At 36.2% G+C, this 26477-nt stretch overlaps 2 protein-coding genes across 4 annotated transcripts in view; one reads left to right on the top strand and one right to left on the bottom strand.

Moving 5' to 3' along the window:
- Positions 1–88: 88 nt before the first annotated feature.
- LOC124631070 (integrin beta-PS) overlaps positions 89–26477 on the top strand; it is a 31863-nt gene continuing 5474 nt past the window's right edge. The window contains exons 1-17 of one of the 3 annotated variants that reach the window (XR_006984474.1): positions 89–230; positions 6188–6525; positions 6609–6779; positions 6857–7085; positions 7165–7249; positions 7420–7590; positions 7737–7844; positions 8223–8375; positions 9440–9559; positions 9722–9889; positions 12298–12534; positions 12877–13051; positions 13384–13490; positions 13767–13905; positions 14271–14404; positions 15806–15958; positions 16165–16381. Coding sequence is in view for 2 of the 3 variants with exons in the window: in XM_047165208.1 (XP_047021164.1) it covers positions 6225–6525; positions 6609–6779; positions 6857–7085; positions 7165–7249; positions 7420–7590; positions 7737–7844; positions 8223–8375; positions 9440–9559; positions 9722–9889; positions 12298–12534; positions 12877–13051; positions 13384–13490; positions 13767–13905; positions 14271–14404; positions 15806–15958; positions 16165–16230 (2517 nt within the window). In the remaining variant the exon portion in view is untranslated. Of the gene's footprint in view, positions 231–3760; positions 4056–6187; positions 6526–6608; positions 6780–6856; positions 7086–7164; positions 7250–7419; positions 7591–7736; positions 7845–8222; positions 8376–9439; positions 9560–9721; positions 9890–12297; positions 12535–12876; positions 13052–13383; positions 13491–13766; positions 13906–14270; positions 14405–15805; positions 15959–16164; positions 18009–26477 lie in introns of those variants that run through there. The other 2 variants (XM_047165208.1, XM_047165209.1) reach the window with 2 other exon arrangements.
- LOC124631072 lies at positions 20255–25814 on the bottom strand. Its single transcript, XM_047165226.1, has 3 exons — positions 25609–25814; positions 23108–24336; positions 20255–20874 (listed from the first exon to the last, which is right to left on the bottom strand). Exons 2-3 carry the CDS (start codon positions 24315–24317, stop codon positions 20840–20842), a joined length of 1245 nt encoding a protein of 414 aa, XP_047021182.1. The 5' UTR covers positions 24318–24336; positions 25609–25814; the 3' UTR covers positions 20255–20839.

Raw genomic sequence — 26477 nt, 5'->3', positions numbered from 1 at the left:
CAAGAGTTCGTGGCAATATGGTTTCAGAACTTCAAGAAAAATATTTTGAAAGAATGATTTCGCGACTATAGAACGAATGATGAGTAATAGATGAATGATTGGTATTCATTTCATTCATTAGTTCATAAATTTAGTACATTTTGTGAACTTGGATTAGTTTACTTGTTTTTAAAAATGAATTAAAATGTATTTGATCCTTTCAAAACAGTGATTTTGGTGGAATAGTGAGGGTGAGTTTCATGTAGTATATTAAATAACCTTAGTACTAGTTTTCTGTATTGATCTAAAACTTAAACTTCAGCTGAGTGTTCAGCCCACGAGCGACCTAATTATAAATTATTTCACCCTAACACTCCTTATAATGTTAAAAATCTAGTAGGTAATAATTACGAAGATTATGTTAGCACGTTTTTCATTCACATTCGTCCATAAGTGGCCCATAAAGTTACAGCATTTGAGACAATAACTTTCAACCTGAACTTGGACAGTTGTTTACTTTGTAGCACAAAGAGTTAAAAGATAAACAAAATATTTTTTCCCCAAAACTATCTACCCCTTGACATGACACTGACCAATATTGAAGATAAAATACCAAGTAGGCAAACAAACATGTGAGTGAGATAATAATTTATAAATAAAACATGAACACATTACCTACTTGTCTTAATAAAATTCAAGAAGTATAATAAACAGTATTTATAAAATAAAGACAGGAATTTTTAATTATTGATATGATTCCTAGCTGGGTACTGACTGATGTTACAAGGTGTGATGTCATGAAGTCAATATGTAATGTTAAGCAGAAACTAGTGAGCATTGAGCTGCCTGGGTCCCAATTCTCCTAAGTTAATAATGTCAAAATCGAATAGAAATCGAATCGCAATATGATCCTAATAGCAGTTAAAACCATATCGGGCATTCTGCTACTAATATAAGACCAATCGTATTCCAACGACATTCGATTGGTTTGCGATTGGTCTGCTATTTTGGTGATTTTGGTCTATACGGTAGTTTGCTCTACAATCATATTGCAATAGTTAATCATTTGCAGACGAAATGATTCATTATTGAATGACAGAAAAGGATAAAAACGTTTATTTCAAAGAAAAAATTGCGGAATGCCACATACGCTTCAATCGTAATCGAGTCGGGATCGGATCTCAGTCGAATCGAGTCGAATGTGAATCGTATGTTGCTTAAGTAAAATTAGAGAATCGGGCCCCTGGTACATTTTGACTGCATAAATGCTTGGAGTACCTATAACATATTAGTGTCTAAATTTGAGTATCTTAGGTATCAATAAAATCTTAAGTATAAGAACTAAGCAATTGAAACTATAGGTTTATTAAATCTGCTACTAAAATGATTTCAAAAATTATGTTTATCTGGTATAAATATAGTTCTCAAGCTAGGAAGTTAAAAAAATATGGTGAAGTGCTTTGAGAAAAGGTAGATAGTGTTCTTGGGCTTTGCTTGGCTTGTATTGGTGGGGGCACTACTATGCCGCAGATTATGTTACACCTTTAACATCATGTTTTGTTTTTAACTAGCGACCTGCCCTATCTTCGCACGGGATAACAGTATTTCTCCACTATTTAATGCATGTTATTATACATATAAACCTTCCTCTTTAATCACTCTATCTATTAAAAAAAGCAGTATGAAAATCAGTTGCGTAGTTTTGAAGATTTAAGCGTACAAAGGGACATAGGGAAAGAAAAAGCGACTTTGTTTTATACTATTATAGTGATGATACCGAAGCCAGATCTGAAAACAGTTTCAATAACAATTCCTTAATTATTTTCTAAAGAGATTTATTTTTCGACTTGATGTTTCAGTAATAGTGATGATTCACATCTTATAAAAAAGTATTATTATGATGATTTAATAATGTCAAGAATCAATTTACTCACTCAATAAGTAGATTTGAGTTCACCGAGGATTCTATAGGGTGTGTAAGAAAGGATAAGCCTTTTCTTTAATTACTTCTGATATGGAAATTATATATTATTAATCAAGAGTGAGAAATTAAAAAAAAAGCTGCTTAACTAACACATTTTTTTCTAGATTTGGGTATTATTTGTAATTGTCCATTTTTATATTAAATGTTATATAATAGGTGACCAAGAATACAATGGAAGTGTATGAAAAAGATCTTAATCATAAATAATCATTATACAGATAATAATGCAGTGTTGCTTACAAAACTACAGGATGATTTAACAAATCGGTTTCCAGCATTCAATTGATCAATTCTAACGTTTAATAGGTTTTACAAATTCAAGGAAACTCAGTATTAATTACTCATGCATTAGTATTACTGAGTAATGACAAAAAGGGATAAGATATGTCATTCTAACATACCTAGCTAGCAAAAGTTTTAAAACTGCAGTGAAAACATGTTACATTTTAATTGGGGATTCTCTTCCATACACGGCGTGCATGTCGTGGGGTAATAGCGGGCGCGGCGCCCGCCAAAGTGAGCAGGAGCGGTCAATGACCCGTCTGCTACACCCCTTAACCGTTAGCGTCGATATAAGGAAACTCGCTGAAGGCTCTATACAACCTTATAGGTAGACGGTCAGTTATACCAGGTAACTAATCAATTATCTAAGAAACCGCATCATAATACCATCGACCTTCGTAATTCGCAATGACACTATACTTTGATGACTCGATGACGTAACTGATAACTTGCTTTTAAAGTACGGGAAGTCTGTATTTATTTATAGGTAAATCACAACTTGTTATCGGAAACGTCTAAACAACAGATAGAAAAGCTCGTTTCCGGTCTTTATGGGTTGGTTCATCGTTCATTGTATTCGGCTTACTCAAACACAATTGTGACCAACTAATGGGCTATCGGCTATTATGATTTAAATGTTCGTATGGTCATCAAAAGCGACTGTAGTGTGTATAAGCGAAGGAATGCTTACGATATCACAACTTGAATCATCGCTCTGTTGCCGAACGTGCTAATGACGTAATTTACTCGACCTACAGAAACACCGGTTTGTCTTAAACTTGGAGGTCACTTTTGAAATTCTTATCAACACTGACAACTATTACAAAGTCCGTGAATAAATCCTTCAGGAGAATTATGTGGTAGCTAGAAAACACTTGATTACCTAAGTGCAGGCAAGTGCATAGTTTTTATTTTCCAACTCTTCCTAACTTCAGCAATCGTGTTCATAAGTGTATCGTACCTAATTTATGTCGACAAGAAGTGTTATTTATTGCCAACTTTGAAGCTAATATAGTAAGGCAGAAACATTGCTCTATGTCGGTACACATTGCACAAGCGACGTACTAATTATAAACGAACGTGAACCTCAAGTTTTACTGCATTTTACTGTTTTCTGTCCGCGCCCACTAGCGAGCTTTCAACATGGACCTAATATTGAGCCCTGGGGAACTCCCTCGAGTGTAATGAATCCATTCTGTTCTTAAACTACCTGATGGCCCTGTTCCAAGTAGGATATTATTAAATTAGTAACCATGTCCCAAAAGTTTTACACTCCGAATAATTTGCACTCATAAGGATAAATTCAAACGCCTTTGACCTATTTATGCTAAGAGCTAATGCAAAGCAATTCCTGCAGGCCTGTCGCAGTGATTGTAATGTTTTGATGAGTGTATTGAATATTGATTCCGAGAAGAAACTGTGACGGCGCTCGCTGTATCACCCGCTGACGAAGTTATTTTCTGTACAATTAGTCACGCGTGTATCCGGCGCGCGCGCACATCGGACGCCGCGCTGTGTTTTAAACAATATTACAAAATATAATTGATGAAATTAAAGTAACTAGTTATTATTTTTAAGTTTTATTTATCTTAAAAAATTCATAGTGAATATTTTACTTCTTAGGAAATTATTTGAGTGATAGCGCTATTTGTTAAGCCGTGTAAATCACAAAGAAGTAAAAAAGTTATGATTGCTAAATGAGTACTGAACAGTACTCTTAAAATAAATGTGAAAAGAACACAACTGTGATGGATTGTTATGTGAACTTATTCCTGTGATAAGTGACTTATCAAGTTGTCGTTATAAACACGTAAGTGCAAATAATGTTTTTAAGTATGTCGTTTACTTAAACTCGTATCTTTGAAAGTATAAGAAAAACTGAAAAATATTTTAAAAGTAAAATAAAATATATCTCTTTAATAAGAGAGACTTAAAAGATTATCAGGTAAGTATTTTTTTTTTGTTGATTTTCTATTCTACATACATAGGTATTTTAGCTATTTGCTGGGAATATTTTTTATTTTTATTTTTTTTTATATACAAAAACAGTCCTTAGTAGCTGGGTGAAAATGTCCGTTAACTTGACACATGTTTGAAGGTCGATACGGTTGATCAGATTTGTTGAGTTGGTCGTCTGATTGCAGGACTGTACCAAAGAATGCTTCTAAAAAAACATTTTGAACGAAGACTTACAAAGCATGGCTAATAAGTAAACAACGTTAAGTAATGGTAATTACTACAACATTACCGGAAATATATTCTAACAATGTTTATTTGTAAAGTTAATAGTTAGAAGCCCAGTTAGTACAAGTGTCACGCAACTATCTGGTTCATTTATTTGACTTGTTCATAATTAGCATGAGATAAGCGTTTATGACTCGCTCTTCATGCTAACTTAAATGGAGCACAACACCCAACGCATTGCCTTATTTAGAGTTCGTCGTGTCAGAATGACGTTACTATGATTGTACCCATGTTTTGATTGTGGTAGTAACAATACCTTAATTTAGAAAATATTTTGGAATTGCTTACGATCCATTTTTAGAGGTTCGCATAGCAAAATTCTATTATTGTATCTTTATCTACAGGACCGTGTGCGATTAATGGTTGTTAGACCCGAAAAGAGTTCCAATAATTTTCGTCGTTCTAAGTAAGAAATAAGCGTTTCATTAGTGTACAAAATAAGGTGAGAAATTACTATGACTGTAAAACATTTTCGATTGTTTGAAAAAATTTCGTAGGTACCTAGTACAAATTGAGAATTAAAACGTTTCACGTTTAAAATAATAAAAAAAACATTAACAGCTGTGTTAGTCATTTCTGAGTTCATATCCAATTCATTCATACTCATTAGTAGTTTTTCCGGATCACACCTATTTCCAAACATTTTATGTTATAAGTAATGTGGATAAACTCGTAACGAGTCGTAACATGGCATAAAATAGACGAGGCGGACTGGATACGAGTTATGCGTGGGCGGCGCCCTTTCTCACTGCTGCGGCCGCCCACAGGTGGCCATATGTCCCAATCGTATCATAACGTTTACTCAACGCTATTTACTACCTGAGAGCCGATGACGGCGTCGTACAATCATTCATACTTTACGACTAATAGTGCGGTCAGGAATCCTCGTCATTGGATTTAAACAATCGTTATTTATACTTCACAGCATTTTGTTCTACTAATGCTTTTACTGTTCTACTAATGTTTTGTTCTAAGAAAACATCGTCTCATTGACCTAGTCGTATGCAAGACCTTGGACATATAACGATAGGAGCCCACGCGCTGTGTCCACGTTGTAATAGTCATTTATTCAGTAAACAGGAAAGTTAACGTAATTTAGACAGTGTAACCTAGACATGAGGCTGTACGTGTATGCATGTATAGCAATGTAATAAGACGTTTATCATCAATTAACAAACACGTTTTGTCACAAGAACCTTAATGATGAAAAGTATCTATCAAATGTTTGGGAGACACACCCACACAAACGTTATTTCTTATAAGTTTGAAGGCAATATTTCACTTTGCATATGTGCGGCAGAAGACGTAGGTTTATCAAATAGCTTCCTAGATTATTATACAGTTTGTCTGTAGATATTTCTCGGTTAGTTAGGTTCTTTTTCAATTTAAAGCAAAAGGCGTTATACATTGCGATATTGCATTTTACATGCGGCGTGCATGAGTTTACATAATTCCAGGCTTGAAGTAAATTTCAAAACGTACAAAAAGTGTTACGTTTTTTATTAAAATAAGTTTTCCTGACGTTTTGGCCTTTTTAACTGGGTCAAGCAAGTAGAAAGTTCGTATTATAACGAGCACACTGAAACATTTATATCAGGACAAAACATTTATATCTGTAACCGCAATTTATTCGCTGATTAAGATACATAAAGTTTTGTTTTATTGCCATTTAAAAGTTTTCATTTTTCGTTGTTACAGAATTTGATCTGAAAACGAATCTGTAGATATAAACAAAATGTACACACAACGATCGATTATTCTACGACTATGTGTTTGGGTGAGCTTGGCTGCGTTGTGCTGCGGCCAGCGCGCTGAGCAGCTGTTGGCGCAGAACCCTTGCTACAGCAAGACCACGTGCAGTGACTGCATCCGTACGCCCAGCTGTGCGTGGTGCTTCGCAGCAGAGTTCAACGGCCCGAGATGCTTCAACCCAGCCATGGAGAGGGGCGGCACCGCTGGATGCAATGAAGCCTTCATTTTCAATCCAGACAACCAACGCACTATCGACCCTAGATACAATTTGGAACTAAGCAGAGGTAACAAAAACTACGAGCTTCATTCTATATAATATGTAGGTACGTTACCAACGATATTTCTTTAAACATGATACGTTTTTCAGCCACGTCCAGAGCGGGTATGGTGGCAGGCTCATTCGAGGAATCCTATAGCTCGAAGGGCAGCAGTTTCTCAGCGTCAGGTTCGTCGGCCGCCGCTGCCGGAGCCGCTGGCGCTGGTGGCGAGAGCCTGGTACAGATGAGGCCACAGAGAGTCAACCTGAACTTAAGAATGAGTATGTATATAAACTATAGAAGAATATCCAGAAAATGTGACTCGAATACCTAATATTCATACTCTAAAATATTTTAGATCAAATGCAAAAGCTGACATTCGCTTACTCCCGGGCGCAAGATTATCCAGTAGACTTGTACTACCTTATGGACCTCAGTAGGTCTATGAAGAACGACAAAGAGAAGCTGAGTACGTTGGGCAGTCTGCTCTCAGCCACCATGAGGAACATGACTTCCCAGTTCAGAATAGGTTTCGGTTCATTTGTAGACAAACTAGTCATGCCTTATGTGTCTACCGTGCCTAAGAAGTAAGTGACAATACACTCAATGACATAGAGATGAGACTTATAACAGAGGTCAATAGCTAAAAGTTATTATTTCTTTCAGCTTGATTTCGCCTTGCGATGGTTGTGCAGCGCCTTATGGATACCAGAATCAGATGTCTCTCAGTACAGATACAAACTTCTTCGAGGTGAGTTGTTATCATTACAGCTTTAGTTCACTCGGTGACGTAACGACGTGATTGCTTATGCAGTTTACTTGCAACCTATAAGGACTTTTACTGTTACCTACATTGCTCATATATTTACGTATTTTATTAATCATTGTGTATAGGTTTTAATGATGTTTTTTTGACTTTAGCAAGCGGTAGCTAATGCTGACGTGTCAGGTAACTTGGACGCGCCTGAAGGAGGTTTCGACGCCATCATGCAGGCCGTTGTGTGCAAGCAACAGATCGGCTGGAGAGACCAGGCTAGGAGACTTCTTGTCTTCTCCACTGATGCTGGATTCCATTATGCTGGAGACGGAAAGGTGGGAAAGGAAAATTACATGCATATTTATTGATATTTGTTTGATTTCATTTGCTCGTTCAAGAAACGTGTTTCTACTATGAGATTAACGACTAAATGACGTGTGAAGTTGATGACTTTAAAATAACAGTGTGGGTCTGATTGCAGCTCGGCGGTATCGTCCAGCCTAATGACGGCGAATGCCACATGAAGGACAATACATACACACACTCGACACTACAGGATTACCCTAGCATCTCACAAATTAATCATAAGGTTCGTGATCACATAGTTTCTTCAAACATGATTCATTTGACCTTCATCTTAATACTATATTTTCCTGCATATTCGTATTAAACCTAGTCTAGGTCAATAAAATTATAACAGCAGTTTCGTTTGTAAATGGAATATTTTAATAAGGTTAAATTGATGTAATGGTTAGAATTAGTCGTAAAATTGCATTTGCGCAATGTTAACACGTTGAGAATAGCTATGAATTTTGTTTATTCTTTTACTCGATCAGAATCAAATCATTTAATTTAAATCACTATATCACTTACGTCATAAAATGAACTTTATGTTATCGCCGTAATTAGTGCACATTTTTCGTTATTACATATGTGTTTCACCCATACCTAAAACCTTCATTTATAGGTAAAGAAGCACGCCATCAACGTGATATTCGCGGTGACAGCGGAACAGATCAGCGTGTACGAACAACTGAGCAAGCACATCGAGGGCTCCAGTACCGGCGTGCTCAGCAATGATTCCGACAACATCGTCGATTTAGTCAGAGAACAGTACAATGTGAGTATGAGTATATACTTATTTTTATTATAGACTAGCTGATAGACGAAGTTCGCGGGGAACTTCGTATTGTTAAACCTTCCCTGGACCTCCATACCAAAATAAGCTTAATCGGTCCAGCCAGTCTCAAGTTTCTTAGTTAGACTAACGATCAGCAATTTATATTTACATATCAGACAAGCTGTAACAGGCGGTTTCCCTACCTGAGGGATCATCATCATCATCTCAGCCATAGGACGTCCGCTGCTGAACATAGGCCTCCCCCTTAGATCTCCACAGATACCTGTGGGAGGCGACCTGCATCCAGCGTCTTCCGGCGACCTTTATAAGGTCGAGACCTTTTTTTACCTGAGGGATGCGATGGGTTTAATGTGGTTTTTACTAATAGGTAGTGTGATTCAAGAGGATGGTTTGTGTTTGATGCAGTTGGAAGAGTACATAGGGTTAGGTATATGTAGGTATATCGATTGTGAATAGTGACCTTGCTCGGATGGTCAAAACCGCAGAAATAGCTAGTTTCAAATTTTCCCATTGGTTTCGGTAAAATTTTATCGTTTGATAATAAAAAGTTCTATAATATAGGTACTCTATGTATGCCTTCCAATTTTAATGAAAACCTATACAAACAATATTGTCAATAACTGGGTTTCGATTTAAACCTACTTACTACCCGTTAAACTTATTTCTATAGAAACATTATCCTTCAATAAAAATATAAAATCATTAATTAGCTACTGTTATAGGAAATCCGAGTACGATAGTGTAGTTACCATATTAATTGTCTGGTTTTCCGTATATCAATTGACATTAAAATAACAGCGATATGCTTCATTGTACCTACCTACATTGAATGAAATATTGGAAATTTGAATTCTGATTACTTCAGTTTGTGTCATTATCAGATAACTTTTAACAAACAAATTATCAGAGTGGTTTGGGGATAAACCCGTTTTTGTTAAACATCAATTTCTGAGTTTAATAAGTTATCATCTTGTTTTTAAACCTTTTAATCAGTGTTCTTGGGTGTCATTAAACAATAATGTTTACACAATGATTATTTGCAGAAAATTACATCAACGGTGGAAATGAAAGATTCATCAAGCGACGCCGTGCAAATAGTGTATTACTCATCCTGTCTCACTGGCAAAGATCCGATACAGACCAACAAGTGCGACGGATTGAAGGTAACAATGATTATTATTGTATAAAACGTGTTTTACATATTTATGTCACCTTTTCAAGACTTTATTATGAAAGTTGTCAGTTTTATTGTAACCGTATTAGCTATAGCACAAATATATTTTAACCTTTGAATGTTCATATAACAAAAAAAATCCTTTTTCTAGGTGGGAGATGTAGTAGAATTCACAGCTGAGATTACGCTGAAGGAATGTCCCAAAGACCGCAAAAATTGGAAGCAGACTTTCGAGATCTCTCCCGTCGGTATTTCTGACAGCCTCACCGTTGATCTGGAGATGGTTTGCGGCTGCCCCTGCGAACTGCCGGATCACCATGTAAGTTAATATTTCAGTACCTCAAATCTTAAAATATGTGGCTGTTATAAGGAGATTAGCCAGCTGCGCAGGACATATTTGAATCATTTTTTTCACTCCCATAACAATAGAGATATTTCTGACTTAATGTTAGATATTTCTGAATTACTGATATTCTATTTACTCTTGTAAATAATCCTTGTGTGCCTATAGAGCCATTAAAGTTACGCGAAGAATTAACCATTAAAAACATTAAAATAAAACTAAAGTCCTATTTTTTATCAAAAATATGAGCACAAAATGATTTACCCAATTCTATAGTTACCTAATAAATTGTACTTAATAAGTTTTTAAGTTAGTAATTACGTACTTCAGTTCTGTTAGCATTAGAACACCTATTGTATTGTTATCTTTAAATTAGGTATTGATGTGTGTATGAATTTAAGCATTATTTTAAAACCCGAGTGGTTTTTCAATGCTTTCTTAACTTAAAATTGTACACATTTGTTTTTAACGTTAAATAAAGGAAAAAAAAAATTGCTACTGATAACAACGAATTGTTTCTGATTAATTATCCACGATCTGTTATGTAGAAAAACCACGGAGGAGAAAAGACTAGCGGAGGTGCCCTAACGTAAAATCTCCTAAGAAAGCAGCGCGCCAAAATTTGGGTGAGCGGGGGACGAGGAACGTTACTGGCTCCACCCGTGCTCCACCCTTATACGCCTTTTAAAGGAAGCCACCCAGTTTTTGTAAATCCATCTAGCGTGGAATAGGATGATTAAAATCTAACCCTAAACTAACATCGACCACTAGTGACATACTCAAAAGTAAAGTAAATACTCAAAATTAATAATTCTTTTAAAATAGTAATTGAATTAGAAAGTTTGAAGAAGCATTCATTTGAAATGAACGAAGAAAAAGAGAGAGATAAAAAAGTTAGAAAATTAATTCTTATATAAGTATTATTTTGTGCAGAGAACTTGCCCCACAACAATTTATTTACTCCCCCAGAATTGAAATAGGTATAATTCTACTAGGAACCATTAAACGGAGATTCGATGAAAAATCATTTTTATTCACCACGGGTCTAAAATACCCCCATGGTGTAATTTAAGTATCAACTATTTGTCATTGTGTTAGTTCGTCTACTAGCCACTATGGCATCACAAGCACGAAAATTCGTTCTATTTGTTCTAGAACCGTGCTGCGATGACTGTTGTTATTTTCGATGTTGCCATATTACGAAATTCACCAAGAAAAATGGGAATTAAAATTATAGGGACACTGTTTATCAAATTAGAGTTTTCACAACTGTATCGTAACGGCGCATCCACTAAATAGCAGACTTTATGTGAGTCGGATGTTGCTCTGATTAAAGGTACATTCCAAAAGTATGTACGGCAAGAGGGATATACCTATGTAGAACATTGCTGATGATGAATATAAATAATTCTACGCTAATTTTCGTCACATCTTATATTTGTTATTTTTTGGCGCCATTGCAAAAATACTGTTTTTATAAAATGTAGTCTTAGATCTTATTACATGTAACTGATCACAACGATGCTGACTGGTTACTAAAAGAAATACATAGTTAGAGTTATGATTAGTGTTAAGATAATTGCAGCTTTTTTAAATAAGACCTTTTTTAAGAATGGGTGATTGAATTTTCGATGTCTGGTAGCACTTAATTTTGTAACGGGTCTCTCTGTCTTGATGAACACAATTTTACTTCAAATTTACGTAAGTCGACTACTTACCGTAAGATGGTGTTTTTATAATTTTAAAATTTCATGATAATATATCATATGTTTTGGTTTGTAAATAATCTATAAAAAAAACTTGCAGGATGCAAGGAAACATGAAGCTGCTTTTTAAGGCAAAAATTGGTACCAATAATATACATTGATACAAGATTCATACGAAAATAATACAAATTCACTTAGAGGTTCTAGAAATGCAGCTATTGGACGACAGATGTCTCTAGAAAAAATATGTTTTAAAGTTAAAATATTACCTACACGTGAAATGTTATCCTATGGTATGTTTGAGTTTGGATCCTGAGCAATTTCTACAATTAATGATAGCGCATTTCATCGTTTTAATCGAGTAACAAATAAAATTTGTTGAAATTGTGGTAAAAATACAACTATGACAAGATGTCAGTTTGATGTGAAGGACGGTATATGGGCGGTGTCCAGCCACGCCTGTCGTGACGTAGTCGTGACGTATTTGACCTACCTGAAGGCGCGTGACCTACCTCCGTTAGGGCATCTCCGCTAGTCTTTTCTCCTCCGTGAGAAAAACCCACCACCATTTTACCCAGCGACATATGAGTAGTTTTAAAGCATCATCATCTCCCGAGTCAGTGCCAGTGTTTTACAATGGTTATAAAGCCGGATTTAATGATTATCTTTTCCCCACAGGCCTACAACGACAGCCCATTAGTATGCAGCGGCGAAGGTGTCTCAGCTTGCGGAGTATGCGTGTGCCACCCGGGGCGGTTCGGCAAGAACTGCGAGTGCTCCGCGGCGGGCGGCGTGTCGGCCGAGCAGGAGCGCGGCTGCCGCCCCACCAACGCCAGCACCGGCCCGCTCTGCTCCAACCGCGGCACCTGCATCTGCGGCGTCTGCGAGTGCAACAAGATGGATGATCCGCTCAAGGTATACTTCTCGTAAAATACCCTATTCTACCTAGTGCTAAAATGGACGTGCAGGACAACAATGCGCATCACCATCATTAGTGGCCTTTTACATGTATAATCGATGATTAAAACAGCAGCCAAAAATGCGCATGATAAGCGTCAATTTCGATGAAGCAATTTTATTTGAAGAAACGTGTATGACACATAGTAAACAAGCAAACCAAATTAAAAAGTTCTTTCTTATTATTTTTTTGATTCGACACTTACCCTTATGCCGTTAGTCCTATTAGTTTACTAAACTATTGATCTTATCGTATGCGCAAAACAAAAACGAATTCTAAGACACTTTTTCTTCCACCAGGTGATATCAGGTCCTTTCTGCGAGTGCGACAACTTCACATGCGACATGAACAAGGGGCTGCTGTGCTCCGGGCCCGAGCACGGCGAGTGTGTGTGCGGCAAGTGCAGCTGCACCCCCGAGTACACCGGCCCCGCCTGCCAGTGCCTCAAGGACCAGACGCCGTGCCGCTCGCCTGGTATGTATTACCCGTATATTTATGTATATGAGTTATCATATTATCAACAATAATAGAAAGCAGTCACCATAGCCGAAATCGGCAGGACAGGCAGCCAAATTGCTGTCCACTGCTGAACGAAGGCCCAACGAAAGCCTAAAATCTCGGTCATGATTGTGTCGTTCAATACTTCCATTTTATTGACGCTAGCGACTACCCCGCGTTCAACAAATAAACGGGGTATCTGACACTGAAATTGTTTTTCAAATCGGCCTCATAGTTCCTGAGATTAACGTGCCAAGCAAACAGATCCTTCGCCCGCAGCATTATGATGTATAAAATGTTTGTTACAGAAAACAACGAAATATGCAGCGGTCACGGAAAATGTGTTTGCGGTCAATGTGTGTGCGATGTTGGCGACGATCGTCATTACTCCGGCAGATACTGTGAGAAGTGTCCTGTAAGTACCACATATACATTACTAGCTGTTTCCCCCAGTTTTACCCGCGCGAGAAACTTCTCATACAAACAAAATATAGCCCTATGTTACCCGGGGGTAGTGTACTTTCCCAACATAGTAGAAGTATTTTTCAAAATGATTCAGTAGTTTCGAAGCCATTAAGCCCACAAAAAGGCCACAAAAATCCTCTTTACTATAAGTATAAGATAATATCATTTAAAACTTATTCAATATAATATATGAGTTCTTTGCAACGAGTTTGTTTCCTATTTCCAGACGTGTCCCGGCCGTTGTCAGGAGTTCAAAGACTGTGTACTGTGCGAGGTACACAAACGCGGAGAGCTGTACAACGCCGATAGGGACGACTGTGGAACTTGCGCATACTTCCCCATTATTGAAGAAGGCAAAATCGAAGGTGAGGATTATAAGACTAGCTTCTGCCAGAGGTTTCCCGAAGGAACTTCTTGGTGAAACCGAATAAATAGTAGTCCTTAATAGTCTCCGTTTAGGTTATCTCAATTTATACAGCCTTTTTACGCGTTACAAAGGAACGAACACTCGAAAAAAATTATGTGTAAGTTACCTAAGATTTCTTCTAGATATTTATAACCGACTTCCTAAAAAACGAAGAGGTTCTCAATGCGTTGGAATCATTTTTATATCATGTTATTTGAGAAACAATTGCTTAATCACCATTACCGATATCACATACAAAAAAACATTATTTCACTGTATATATGTACTTCTGCTGTATATTAAGTTCTTATTAATTTGTTCTAGCCAACGAATCTCGAAACGAGCACTTGTGCAGTTTCTACGACGAAGAAGACTGTCTGTTCGTGTACGTGTACTCCTACAATGACAACCAGCAGCTCGTGATCAGGGCTCAGAAGGAACGGGAATGTCCTAAGAAGGTATGTAATAATAGAATAGAACCAGGTTCAACCAAGTTGGACAAGATGTCTTTCTACAAAAAAATAATTAAAATGACGTTTCAAATCGATAAATCACGTGGTCATAACCTGATCTAAAATGTCGTATCCATAATGTTTTTGCTTTTCTGCTAGCGTTTACGATTGCAAAAAGACATGTTATCTCAACCCGCTGCATTATTTTTGCCTGGGAACTAACTGCCAAGATGCCTCATTAATTCTGTCTCTCTTGTAGGATACTTGTGGTGGCTTTTTAGAAGTCCCAATAAAAGTGCAAAAAATCTCTAAAAATAGTTTTCTTAATTAAACAAAGGTTACGTTATCTTGACATGAGACATTATGAGACATACACAGATATATACTTATAATTATCTATTCTAATATGTGTTATTAATGTTATTATCACTTGTTTATTTATTGTATTATTTAGGTATTATTGATATGTACAAAAGCGGCCAATTAAGTAACAGCTTTGTTTAATCTTTGGTAAACGTGACCTCTTATCGATGGTTATTAATATGAGAACAATGATGTCATGAAACTGAAGAAAAAAATAATTGTAGGTAATGATTGCCTTATTCAATGACTACCATGAAAACCGTTAGGCATATCAGCAGCTTAGGCTTCACATTCATAGTGACACATTTAGGCTGGGGTTTGCCGAAATCAAAACGGAATCATCGAATGTTGCATGTTTATTGCGGGCCCTCTAAGTATTATCGATTCATTCACACACTTTCGTTGCTTTTTCGTCGCTATGTATTCCACTGTTGTGTATTTATGATTTAATATCATATATCTGTATTTAATTTTATATAAAAATCATATTTTATTTTTGGTCTAGAAAAAAAAATATATTATAAATAAATATATATAAAGAAAAGTTATTATAACGGTCACTATAATGTGTAATGCCTAACTACTAATGGCAAACGTAAGTTTTATGTGTAAACATCACGGAAACCAAACCATGGGAAGAAGCCAGTTCAGCAGCGTATGTGAGCAATATGTGCCTATTTTACCAAAACTTCGTCCGTCTTACCATAAAAACTTTTAAACGTCAGTTTATGCCTTGTCTAAAAAAATGACAAATTATGACGTTGACATATGGTTCATTTTGCAGCCAAAATTTTATTAGACAAGTGTAAAACAGGGTTTAAAGTTTTTGTAGTAAGGCCATGTATGTTTAATTGCGGGCATAATTTGGAACCCCTATTATCATGGCGAGATGAAAATTAAATGTCCAGTTTCTTCACCAAAATGGTAACATGTGCATTTCAACTGGATATGCTTATCGTTTCATTTTAGCCGAGCCACTCATACTTTTAGCCATACGCCTGGGTAAACATTCCTTACTTGCATGTCAATTTTCTTTATCCTTAGGTACCTATTCTGGGCATTGTGCTCGGTGTAATCGCAGCCATCGTGTTGGTGGGGCTCGCGTTACTGATGCTGTGGAAGATGGCCACCACCATACATGATCGCAGGGAGTTCGCACGCTTCGAGAAGGAACGCATGATGGCCAAGTGGGACACGGTAAGGGGGATCTGCATGACGTTTGGGACATGTTGAGCAAAATTTTGGGACAGAATAAGCAATTTTTTTTTGTCATTGGTACATTTGAACTGGTTCATTTTGAGCTTTGTGCCACTCTTTTGGTAATTCACACATCAGAGAATAAATAATTCATTTTTGAAACTTTAATTTGGACTCTTTTTGATCCTGTATTTTCTATTCCTTAGGGCGAGAACCCCATCTACAAGCAAGCGACGTCAACCTTCAAGAATCCCACATATGCTGGAAAATAGTAATGTTGTGGAACAATAGTCAACTACTATGTGAAATAGTCGTCTCAAATATACTGTAACTACGCCGCATTTATAAAGTAATCAAGTTGTCAGTATTCAATGAAATTTTGTTTTTATAGAATTTTTATTAAAACATTAGGAAACTTTAGGAAGTTGCCTTAAAAATGTGCCTTTTTCATAGAATTTAATTAAACAGTAAGATTACATAAGAAACTGCACAAAATGCTAAAATGTTTATGAACTGCCTACTTGATTGCCTTTCAACATTATATTTTGAAATTATCATGTATCTATCTACATTTTCGTAGAGTTATAAACGCATCAGTCTGTATTTATGCCTTATATTTATATAATAAATAATTGATTTTATATATTGTAGGAAGGTCTGTTTAATCTCAGGATGTACGCTTTTTGTACTTAGTGTGTATGTCGTATGTACTTATGTGTTTGTGTGTAGCTTTGTCCTTTGCATCGTGTGGCGGCGTGCTACACGTCGCTGTGCACGACTCGCACGCGTGACGTCACGCCACGCACGATAGGTTGTAGTTTAGAGCTTTATACATGATATATTGACGGTAGTAATCCTAATTTACACAACTGACATAATTGGACATTATATTATCGACTATACGGTTGACTTTGGATATCCGAACTGTATTTTAATTGTAACATTTTTAGAAGAACTTATTTATCGGTCAACCGGTGATCAATGTTGATAACTTGATTATTAAATCGTAAGTATAACTATAATACTATTAATATTTTAAACGCAATTTACGTACATAATCTCGTCACCGTCGAATATTGTGTTATTGTTAAAAAAATTATGAACTAATTTTACACTGCCATGAATTGAAAATGAGACGGACAGAAAGAAAATTATATGTATTGCTTTAGTTTGCTTTTACAAAAAATTGTGTACAGTCAACATAAAATAAAGATAAGAATAAATTGTTCCAGGCGTCAAAAACCTTTTTGGGTTTTGTGACGTCAAGTATTTCAGAAGTTGTTTCAGAATTGTTCTGATTCAGAGATAAATGATCACAATGATACGCCTTATATTCTCAATGTACCGCAATGTAATCTAATAAAATATAAAGTACTTTTTGTACAGATTCGATGAGGTAATCTCAATCAATCTCCGCTACGACGTTATACGACGTTTCTACAGCTTCCCCTATTCGCCTCTGTGCCTTGTTATAACATGAATAATAACTAGTGCCATTACTAATATGATAGTGAGTAAAAGAAAAACATATTATTTATTTGAAATATAAAAAGTCGATATGTAGAAACGTAAATGTATGAAAATTAGTGTTGTAAGTTTTAATTAAAATAAGAATAAGTTTTGTCATTTTTACAAGCTTTTATTTCATTTTATATTTTATTTCTAATTATTATTTTAAGTTTGTTGATCATGCTGAATAATTAAGTGTTAAAATTATACATATTTTGATTTTATACAATTAAAGTATGTGGGCTATAAAATTAATGTGAAGCCAATTCTGATGCTAATGTCTACGTACACAGTAAAGTGTCTGCTAGTAATGGACGTTTCTGGTAACAGGAAAAAATATGTTTTATATTTATTTGTTAGTCATGATTTTATGACCCTATTCCTATAAATTGACAGTTTCTGTAATGATGGCAAAATTGCCTTCAGTTTTTTTTTGTTTAATTTCATTTGATTTCATTGTAAATATTTAGGTTTTTATAATTTAAAAAAGGTTATAAGCAATTGTGGCTTCTAATAGTAGCTAATAAATATTAACACAATTCTTTTGTTTTTCATTTAATTCCTGAAGTTTTCCTGACTTGTGAGATGGGTTGTCTCATGTCTGACTGAGTCTACCATGTATGGGGTTGTGCCTTTTTATTGTAAATCCTCCAGTTTGTCCTCTTATTACAAATAACATTTTAAAACAAGACAAAAAATTGATCGAACTAATGAAAACAAATGGTGACACAACCGACTTTCTGCTTTTAAAAGCGATTCTTGTACTTATTAAATCATTGATAATGAATAATATAATAGGGTTGTTTCCAATTTTCGGAAATCTATTTAGATAGCTTCTAAATAATTTTAAGATCACCCTCTCTTTCATTTTTCGTCTCAAATCTTTTTATTTTTTATGTATTACATGTTTTTCTATTTGTCTTAAAATATTGCTCAGAAAACGCTAGATCACGTGACTGTGACGTCAACGTTCTCTGTTCATTCCTTTACATTTTAAAGCACATCTAACGAGAAAAAACTAACATACCAACTAATGGATTTCTTAATTTTAATAATGTATTTTTATAAAATAGCTACTAAACTATAATATTTTATACATATAGATTATTTTTAAACATTTGAACAAAAATAAAATACCTCAAATGTTTTGAGTTGTGTACGCGGAAAAATGAAATGGTGCAAAGAAACGTAAAGTTTGTGTTTATTTATATTGAGGTTATGTTTGTGTCCGCGTTCGAAAAGATTTGATGCTTTTTCAAAAAACTTAAATTAAATGAATGTCTACAAGGTTTGTGTTGTGCGAGACTGTGGAAATACGACCATTAGTGCTCTAAATAAACTGTTCATCCACGTACCGCTGAATAAAAATCTTGGTTATTGATTGGCAAAGAATTGAGCGACCATAAAAGAGTCTACTCTTGGCAGATTGGAACTATCAGCTTTCATAAATCGTTTCTCCGTAATTTTTTAGCAGTTGTATCACTTAAATGCAATTAACACACAGAACTTCACAGAAGCAAATAAACAAAACATTAATTCTGAGGTTATTTCGATATATCTGTCACTGTCAAATATAGAAAGGATGACGTCATCGGTCTCTTCTCGTCGTTTTTAATGGCGTGACGTCACAGGCTCTAAATTAAAATTTCATAAATTAATTAAAAAATATATGGTCAGTTATAAATAATATAATATAGCTTATCGTGTTTCTAGTTTTGTGAACTTTCGGTGCATTTATTTAATTTTAACTAAATGAATACAAGGAAACAACCCTATTATGACATCCAACTTGAGTGCGGATTATCTCTTTACTTTCGGTGTCTTCGCCTGAAATCCTTTAACGCCCACTGAAGAGCGGTCATTCATACGTGGAGTGCGGCTTGAGTATTCTTCATAATATAAGTCTGTAGTTAAACAGGCCAAGTTTCCACGTTCTAAAGCAAAATACCTATGTACCTGCATATAGGTATTTCTTGTCTCTGCTTTGATGTGCCCAAAATCAAATGAATTACTTACACATTAGGCACATGAGTAATCAATAGGTGGTATCCATAGAAACTCATGCTTGCTCGCTGATACAGACGTGTAGCTTTGGTCTATGTGGGAGTAATAAACGGGACCAACAATGTACATATGTATAATAAGTGAATATGTATACATGTTGGTACATACAAAGGGCCTACTTAATTAGTGCGTACCACGTAAATATGTCGCCGACATAAGCCCGCGGCGATGTTTTTCTCGGCGGCGCGGGCGATGTCTCGACCGGAATAAGTCTCCTTTTACACCTTTCTTACTTAAATGTGTGAATTACGGACTTGGGTAAGGTAGTCGGTTGTCGGTCTGATTTTATTAATATCATCAACCTGTTGTAGCTTCCTTTTCCTTGTTACCTTTTTGGAGGCCGGAACTGCAATATTCCTAGCCGTCTGCCGAGAAGGGTTATTGGGTTAGATCTAAATGTATTATAGCTATTCATACTTAGATTATACGTAGATTATCTCGTGAATACCTATAGGTATGTACTTACACATACCTACATAAACATGTTGTATTCTTTGGTTTTCAAATTATATAAAACCGATTTGTCTTAAATCTCACCGACTACAAACCTACACCCACCTGCGGGACGATGTAGGCAGGTCCCTTCCTACTATCTACAATAGATAGGTCGTGTTTACATTCTATATAAAAATAATCCTAGCTGAGGATTATTTGATTTTATCGATCGTCCTTATCATAGGTGTACGGTTCGCTTTGTATGTACACGGAAAATAAAACACCGGATTACAGTTGTAACACACTTAATCGCTCGGCGGTTCCCTCGGGCATGAGCGCGCCTAGCGACTCGCTAGCCACGCTCCCCGCCACCGACCGTCGCGCCATCTAGCGTGCAACGTTTATTATACGTAGTACACTACATATCTACCTTTTACAAAATTAGAAAAATGAAATGATTGTTGTAGCTTACTCATCAGAATCACAATACAACCAAACAACGTCAGACAAAATTTAATCAATTATTTTCAATCAATCCCTCATTTCCGTCGATCTCTGGAGAATTATTTGGACAAACTTCCCATTTACCCTCAACCTTCTTGAGATGTACAATGTTCCTACGAAGTCGCTTTCCATTTTCATCGTTTACTACTTCGACGTCATTACCGTCCTTATTGACGACTGTGTGCGGCGCATCATTGAACGTAGTAGACAATTTATTTTCCTTGATCATATTTTTTACGTATACTTTTTCTCCAACTTCTATATTTGATTCTGTGGCTTGTCTTTTCCTGTCTGCATACTCTTTGCCCTTAGTTTTCATGGTTGTATCTCTGTCTTTTGTTTCCAGATCTACTTCAGAAAATTCAATATCTACCACTGATGGTAGTTTGTCCCTGAATTTACGCCTGAAAAAAAGTTCACCGGGAGGTTTCCCGGTTACAGAATGAGGTGTACTATTATACATGGTCAAATATTTAAGCAAATCGTCTTGCCAATTAGACTTTTGAGTTTGACTTATACGTAAACGCTTTAATATGTCTCTGTTTTGTCTCTCAACCTCACCATTTTGTTGTGGCCAATAAGGAATGCTATGAAACAGCTGAATACCAAATTCTTTGCAAAAATTTTCAAAGTCTATACTAATGAACTGTCTGCCGTTATCGGCAGTTATGCTCACTGGTGTACCTAATCGAGAAAATATTTCTTTAAGTATATTGATTGTATGTGTTGAGTCAGTGTTTTTTGTAATTTTTATTTCTTTATATCGACTATAATAATCTATGACTACTAAAAGGTAATGTCCAGTAGGCAAGGGTCCAAGATAATCTATAGCTATATCAATCCAAGGCTGCAATGGAAGTTCCCGTCTTCGCATAGGATTCGGAGGATTTGGAGCCGAAACTAGAGTGCAACCTTTACAAGATCTGACACAATTTTCCGCGTCCCTATCAATTTTGGGCCACCATACTTTTGACCTTAGACGTGATTTCATTCCTACGATGCCCGGGTGCCCCTCATGAGCTGCAGCTAAAACCTTTGGCCTCAAGGTGGAAGGAATGACAATTTTACTCCCTCGCAAAAGCAAATTATCTTGGAAACATAATTCATGTTCAAATACCTTGTATGTGCTAACACTTTGTTCCCAATTATTATTATAAACTCCATTTTTAACTAATTTTAATTCCGGGTCTGTCTCGCAGGCTTGTGTCAGCTCATGTAAAGTGATCGCAGTAGGACGAGATTCGGCAACGACTAGGTTTAAATAGTTTTCGTCATCAAAAGGTTGTGGAGGCTGGTTAGTATTGACACACAACCGTGACAATGAGTCTGCAATATTTTTCTTACCCGGACTATATATTATTATAAAATTGTACGACTGTAGTCGTAGAACCCAACGTTCGATTCTCGCACATGGTTTAGAATCTGGCCCGAATATTACCTCCAACGGTTTATGGTCACTAATGAGTTCGAAACTATCCTTCCCAAACAAATAAATGTCAAAATGTTCTACAGCCCACACTAGCGCCAGAGCTTCTTTCTCTGTTTGACAGTAACGTTTTTCACGATCTGAGAGACTTTTATTGCCAAATGCAATTATTCTGGGTCCATTTTTACCATGCTGAACGAGCACAGCACCTAACCCAACAGGACTAGCATCCGCGTACACTTGTGTACGATCTAGTGGGTCGTAATATCCCAGAGTTTTAATTTGTGTTATAGCCCGTTTTAATCCATTAAAAGCTCGTGACCTTTCGTCATTCCAATAGGAAGTAATTTCGGTACCCTTGTTTAGCTTCAATCTTAATAGTTCGCGTAAAGGTTCGGTCCAAGTTGCTAAATTAGGGATCCATTTCCCAACATAATTTACTAGACCTAAAAAACTTTGCACTTCTTCAATGACAGTTGGCTCACGAAACGATTCTATTGTTTTAATATATTTATCTAAAGGCTTAACTCCATCACAAGACAACTTGTGCCCTAGAAATTCTATTTGTGCAACCCCAAAAACACATTTTGCGTCATTTAATAAAATATGGTTACATTTTAAAACCTGTAAAACTTTTTTGAGTCTCTCCCCGTGTTCATCCCTATTGCTACCATAAACAACAATGTCGTCTATAAAATTAACTACCCCTGTACAAGGTAAAAGTACTCTTTCTAGATTTTTTTGAAAAAATTCAGGCGCACAAGAAATGCCAAACATGAGCCGCTTGTATCTAAACAGGCCTTGGCTACAAATGAAAGTTGTGATGTGTCTACAATCCTCGCTTAGTTCTAATTGATGAAATGAATTTTTTAGGTCTAATTTAGAAAATATTTTGGCGTTTCTAAACCTTGGCATTAACTGATCCATGGTAGGTAAGGGGTGTTTTTCCCTGATAATGGCTTGATTCGCTCGCCTCATGTCTATACAGATACGGATATCTCCATCCTGTTTTAGAACAGGTACTAGAGGAGAGATCCAATCAGATGGGCCATTTACAGGTTCTATGATATCCAAATCAACGAGTTCTTGAATTTTTTTATTAATTTTAGACTCTAAGGGAATTGGTACTCTGCGACAAGGCTGAGAGACAGGTTTGACAGACGTATCTATGGGAATATGGATTTGGACATCTTTAAATTTAGGGAACCTACCATCAACTGCATTTACTCCTATTCCCAGTTTCAGGACTCCAAGTTTGATAGCTGTGTCTTTTCCAAGCAAATTCCTTGTGCCGTTTTTCACTACATAAAAAGTCGCTTTCACAGTCGGAAATTCGCTATTAACCATTATGGTCGCATCAAATGCCCCCAGAATCGTCAGAGGATTTTCACTTCCATATGCCTTGAAAGTTTTGTCTGGGTTATTGGTTTGGTTTTCAACTCGAATCTTCTTGCTTTTGAGAACACGCCAGGTTTCGTCACCAATTATATTATATTTACTTCCAGAGTCGATCAACATCTCTATTCCAACATTGCCAAGAATACACTTAACAGTGTCGTCACCTTCAATGTGGAAAATGTAATCAACCTCGTCTGACTTATTTTTTGGCTTTTTATCAGGATGTATAGCCTGATTCGGTTTAGACACATTGTCATTAGCTTTGCGTTTGTATGCCCTGGTTCTACACTGTTTTCGATAGTGTCCAATGAACCCGCACTTGAGGCATTTTTTATCACGGGCCGGACATAACTTGCTATCACTTGGATGGTTACCACTACATCGCGAACATGAATTTGAACTCGATTTATTTTTAACTGAGCGCGTCTCTAATCTATTCACTGAAATCTCTTTACTAGGTCCTGGCAGTCCAAAGTTATTGAGTTGACGGTTAACAGTTTCTAAAGCGTTGGCTTCGGATATAATTTTATCAAGTGTGACGTCATCACCGAGTGTCAAAATTGTTTTTCTTAATTTAGCTGACTCGCATTTTTCGGTGATTTGATCGATCATATTTTCATCAGGAGCGGTAAACTTGCATTTCGAACTTTGATGACGAAGCCTAACAAGAAACTTATCAAATTTTTCTCCAGTTTCTTGTTTGATAAGCCTAAACAAATGACGCTCATATACCCTACTTTGCTTAGGTGCGAAATATTCATCTAGTTTATTAATGGCAACAGTAAAAATATCGGTGTCACTGTTAGCCACGGTTTCTAAATGTGCTCCAGGAATATTATAATAAATTTCTTGCAGGGATAGGCCACCCATGTGTAAGAGAACTGCTCGTTTTGCTTCAGCTTTAGTTACATTAGTAGCAATTAGGTATAGCTCTAGTGCACGTTTCCATTTTTCCCAACGTAAACCCACCGAAGCTGGGTCACCGTCACAATCCAATGGTTCTAGTGGCGGTAAGTGTGACATGTTATTGTTTTGGGACTACCTGTAACAAGGATTAATACCCTTTTGTAGGTACCGTTCTGATTTTTATAGAACTACCTCTCAATATATTAGTTAACATTAGTCAACATAAACATGTTTCTTAGGTACCGTTCTTAATTTTATAGAACTACCTGTAGATATTTAGTCAACATATTATAGGTACATGTTTTGTAGGTACCGTTCTAATATTATAGAACTACCTCTCAATATATATTAGTTAACATTAGTCAACATATATACCTACATGTTTCTTGGGTACCGTTCTAATATTATAGAACTACCCCTAGATATTAAGTCAACATTAGTCAACATATTACAAGTAGGTACTTATATGTTTGTAGGTACCGTTCTGATTTTCATAGAACTACCTCTAGATACATCAGTCAACATTAGTCAATGTAATGTTTTGTAGGTACCAATCAAGTAACATAACCAGTCCTGTTTATAAAACTCCTTTTGTGACTCAATACGTAAAATTAAAACATCTAAGAAGGATAATGGTTATAATAAATAATATATGTAGTTCATGTAGACTAAATGTCAGTAATTATTCCTTTCACTTAAGTAGGTACTTATAGTACGGTAAACAACCGTCTTTTTTTTATATATATTTTAGTTACCTATATTTATTATTATTTAATATATTTTTTTAGTCTATCTACATCAAAGTTACAAAACCTGCGTAGCTTTTGCGAAAGACAGCACGGAACTTAAGACGGTACCGTGAGCAAATGACCTTGAGCCTCAGCGTCATAGGTACAAACTCGCGCAAGAAATAGGTACGTAGCGGGAACGCTCATATTTTGGATTAAAATGTTTATTAAATAAAATGTTCGTTAAGTAAAATGTGTTTTGAAAAAATAAAATTACCATAGTGTTCGTTATTAAATTACCTATCTATTAGTTTAGGTAGCAAATAAAAATAATAGGTTGTTACTTTACGAGGAGATGCACTTATTAGTGATTATTTCTCAATTCTGTGGTTTTGTTGGGTTGTGACCCTATAATTAGACATTATTCTGCTCAAAACTAAAGAAACTACCATTCAAGAGTCAAGAAAGTCTACAAATTTTATGTATTTTTATTAGTTGGTAGGTACCTATTTGTTTTAGACAAGAGAAGTTGACTTCAAAAACTGTACGGCTTCCGCTGCGTTTTGCTCGGGAATGTACCTATTCGTTTCATTATGCTACAAGGAGTATTTCATAAACAATCACCGGTTAGTAAATGATTTACCTTTTAATCAGTTCTTATTTTACATATTGGTACATACGTTATCCTTTTGTGATCCTGGCAGGGTCGCCACTTGTACGGTTCGCTTTGTATGTACACGGAAAATAAAACACCGGATTACAGTTGTAACACACTTAATCGCTCGGCGGTTCCCTCGGGCATGAGCGCGCCTAGCGACTCGCTAGCCACGCTCCCCGCCACCGACCGTCGCGCCATCTAGCGTGCAACGTTTATTATACGTAGTACACTACAATAGGTAAACTTAAACGTGGCCCCTTCATCCGCGTGATCTATCATAAATGTTTGCATAGCATTGACACTTCCAAAAATTCGTTTAGAAATTCAATTTCCCCGCGCGCTCGTAAATGTGTCGTTATCAGTTCGACAGCTCATAAGCGGGATTGTTTGCCTGCCAGATTTCATACCGTATGGCGTGCTGCAGTACCGCAACGACGTGACTCCTAGGTAGTAGGTACCTACGTAGCATGTTATTTGATTAAATTCGACTCTTTGTATGCTTAAATAACACAGGTCAGGTTAAGTAAAGCTACGTGTGAATTTAGGTAGGAACATGAAATTATATCGGTCTCCAGGGCCCTATCAATCTCAATACGAGATTTCATAATTCTATCCGCAGCATGGGTTGCAAACTTATTGAGCATATAAGCACGATAGAAGTACCTAAAGGCGTATGCTATGTATACCTGTGTACCTATAATTTTTATTTTATTTATTAAGAAAACCAACGGCGATACAATAAGTGCTTAATAGGTAAATATAAAACAGTTAGTAAGGCTAATTACAGGTTTCCCTTTTTAACTTAATTGTGTATACAATGCGAACGGACTATATGGATAATGTACTACTTACTTACTAACTAAATAGGTACTTAATGGTGTACAGAACCAA

Source organism: Helicoverpa zea, chromosome 6, assembly GCF_022581195.2.
Source record: "Helicoverpa zea isolate HzStark_Cry1AcR chromosome 6, ilHelZeax1.1, whole genome shotgun sequence".
NCBI lineage: Eukaryota > Metazoa > Arthropoda > Insecta > Lepidoptera > Noctuidae > Helicoverpa > Helicoverpa zea.
The sequence above is the reverse complement of the archived record's forward strand: the minus strand, read 5'-3'. Positions and strand labels throughout refer to the sequence as shown.

Excerpts from the sequence above, each read along its gene's own strand:
- LOC124631072 (XM_047165226.1), bottom strand. The coding sequence starts at position 24,317 with ATGTCACACTTACCGCCACTAGAACCATTGGATTGTGACGGTGACCCA. Across the intron at positions 20,875-23,107 it reads AGGAGTAAATGCAGTTGATG|GCGTAAATTCAGGGACAAAC; the intron begins GTAGGTTCCCTA and ends ACTTTTTTTCAG.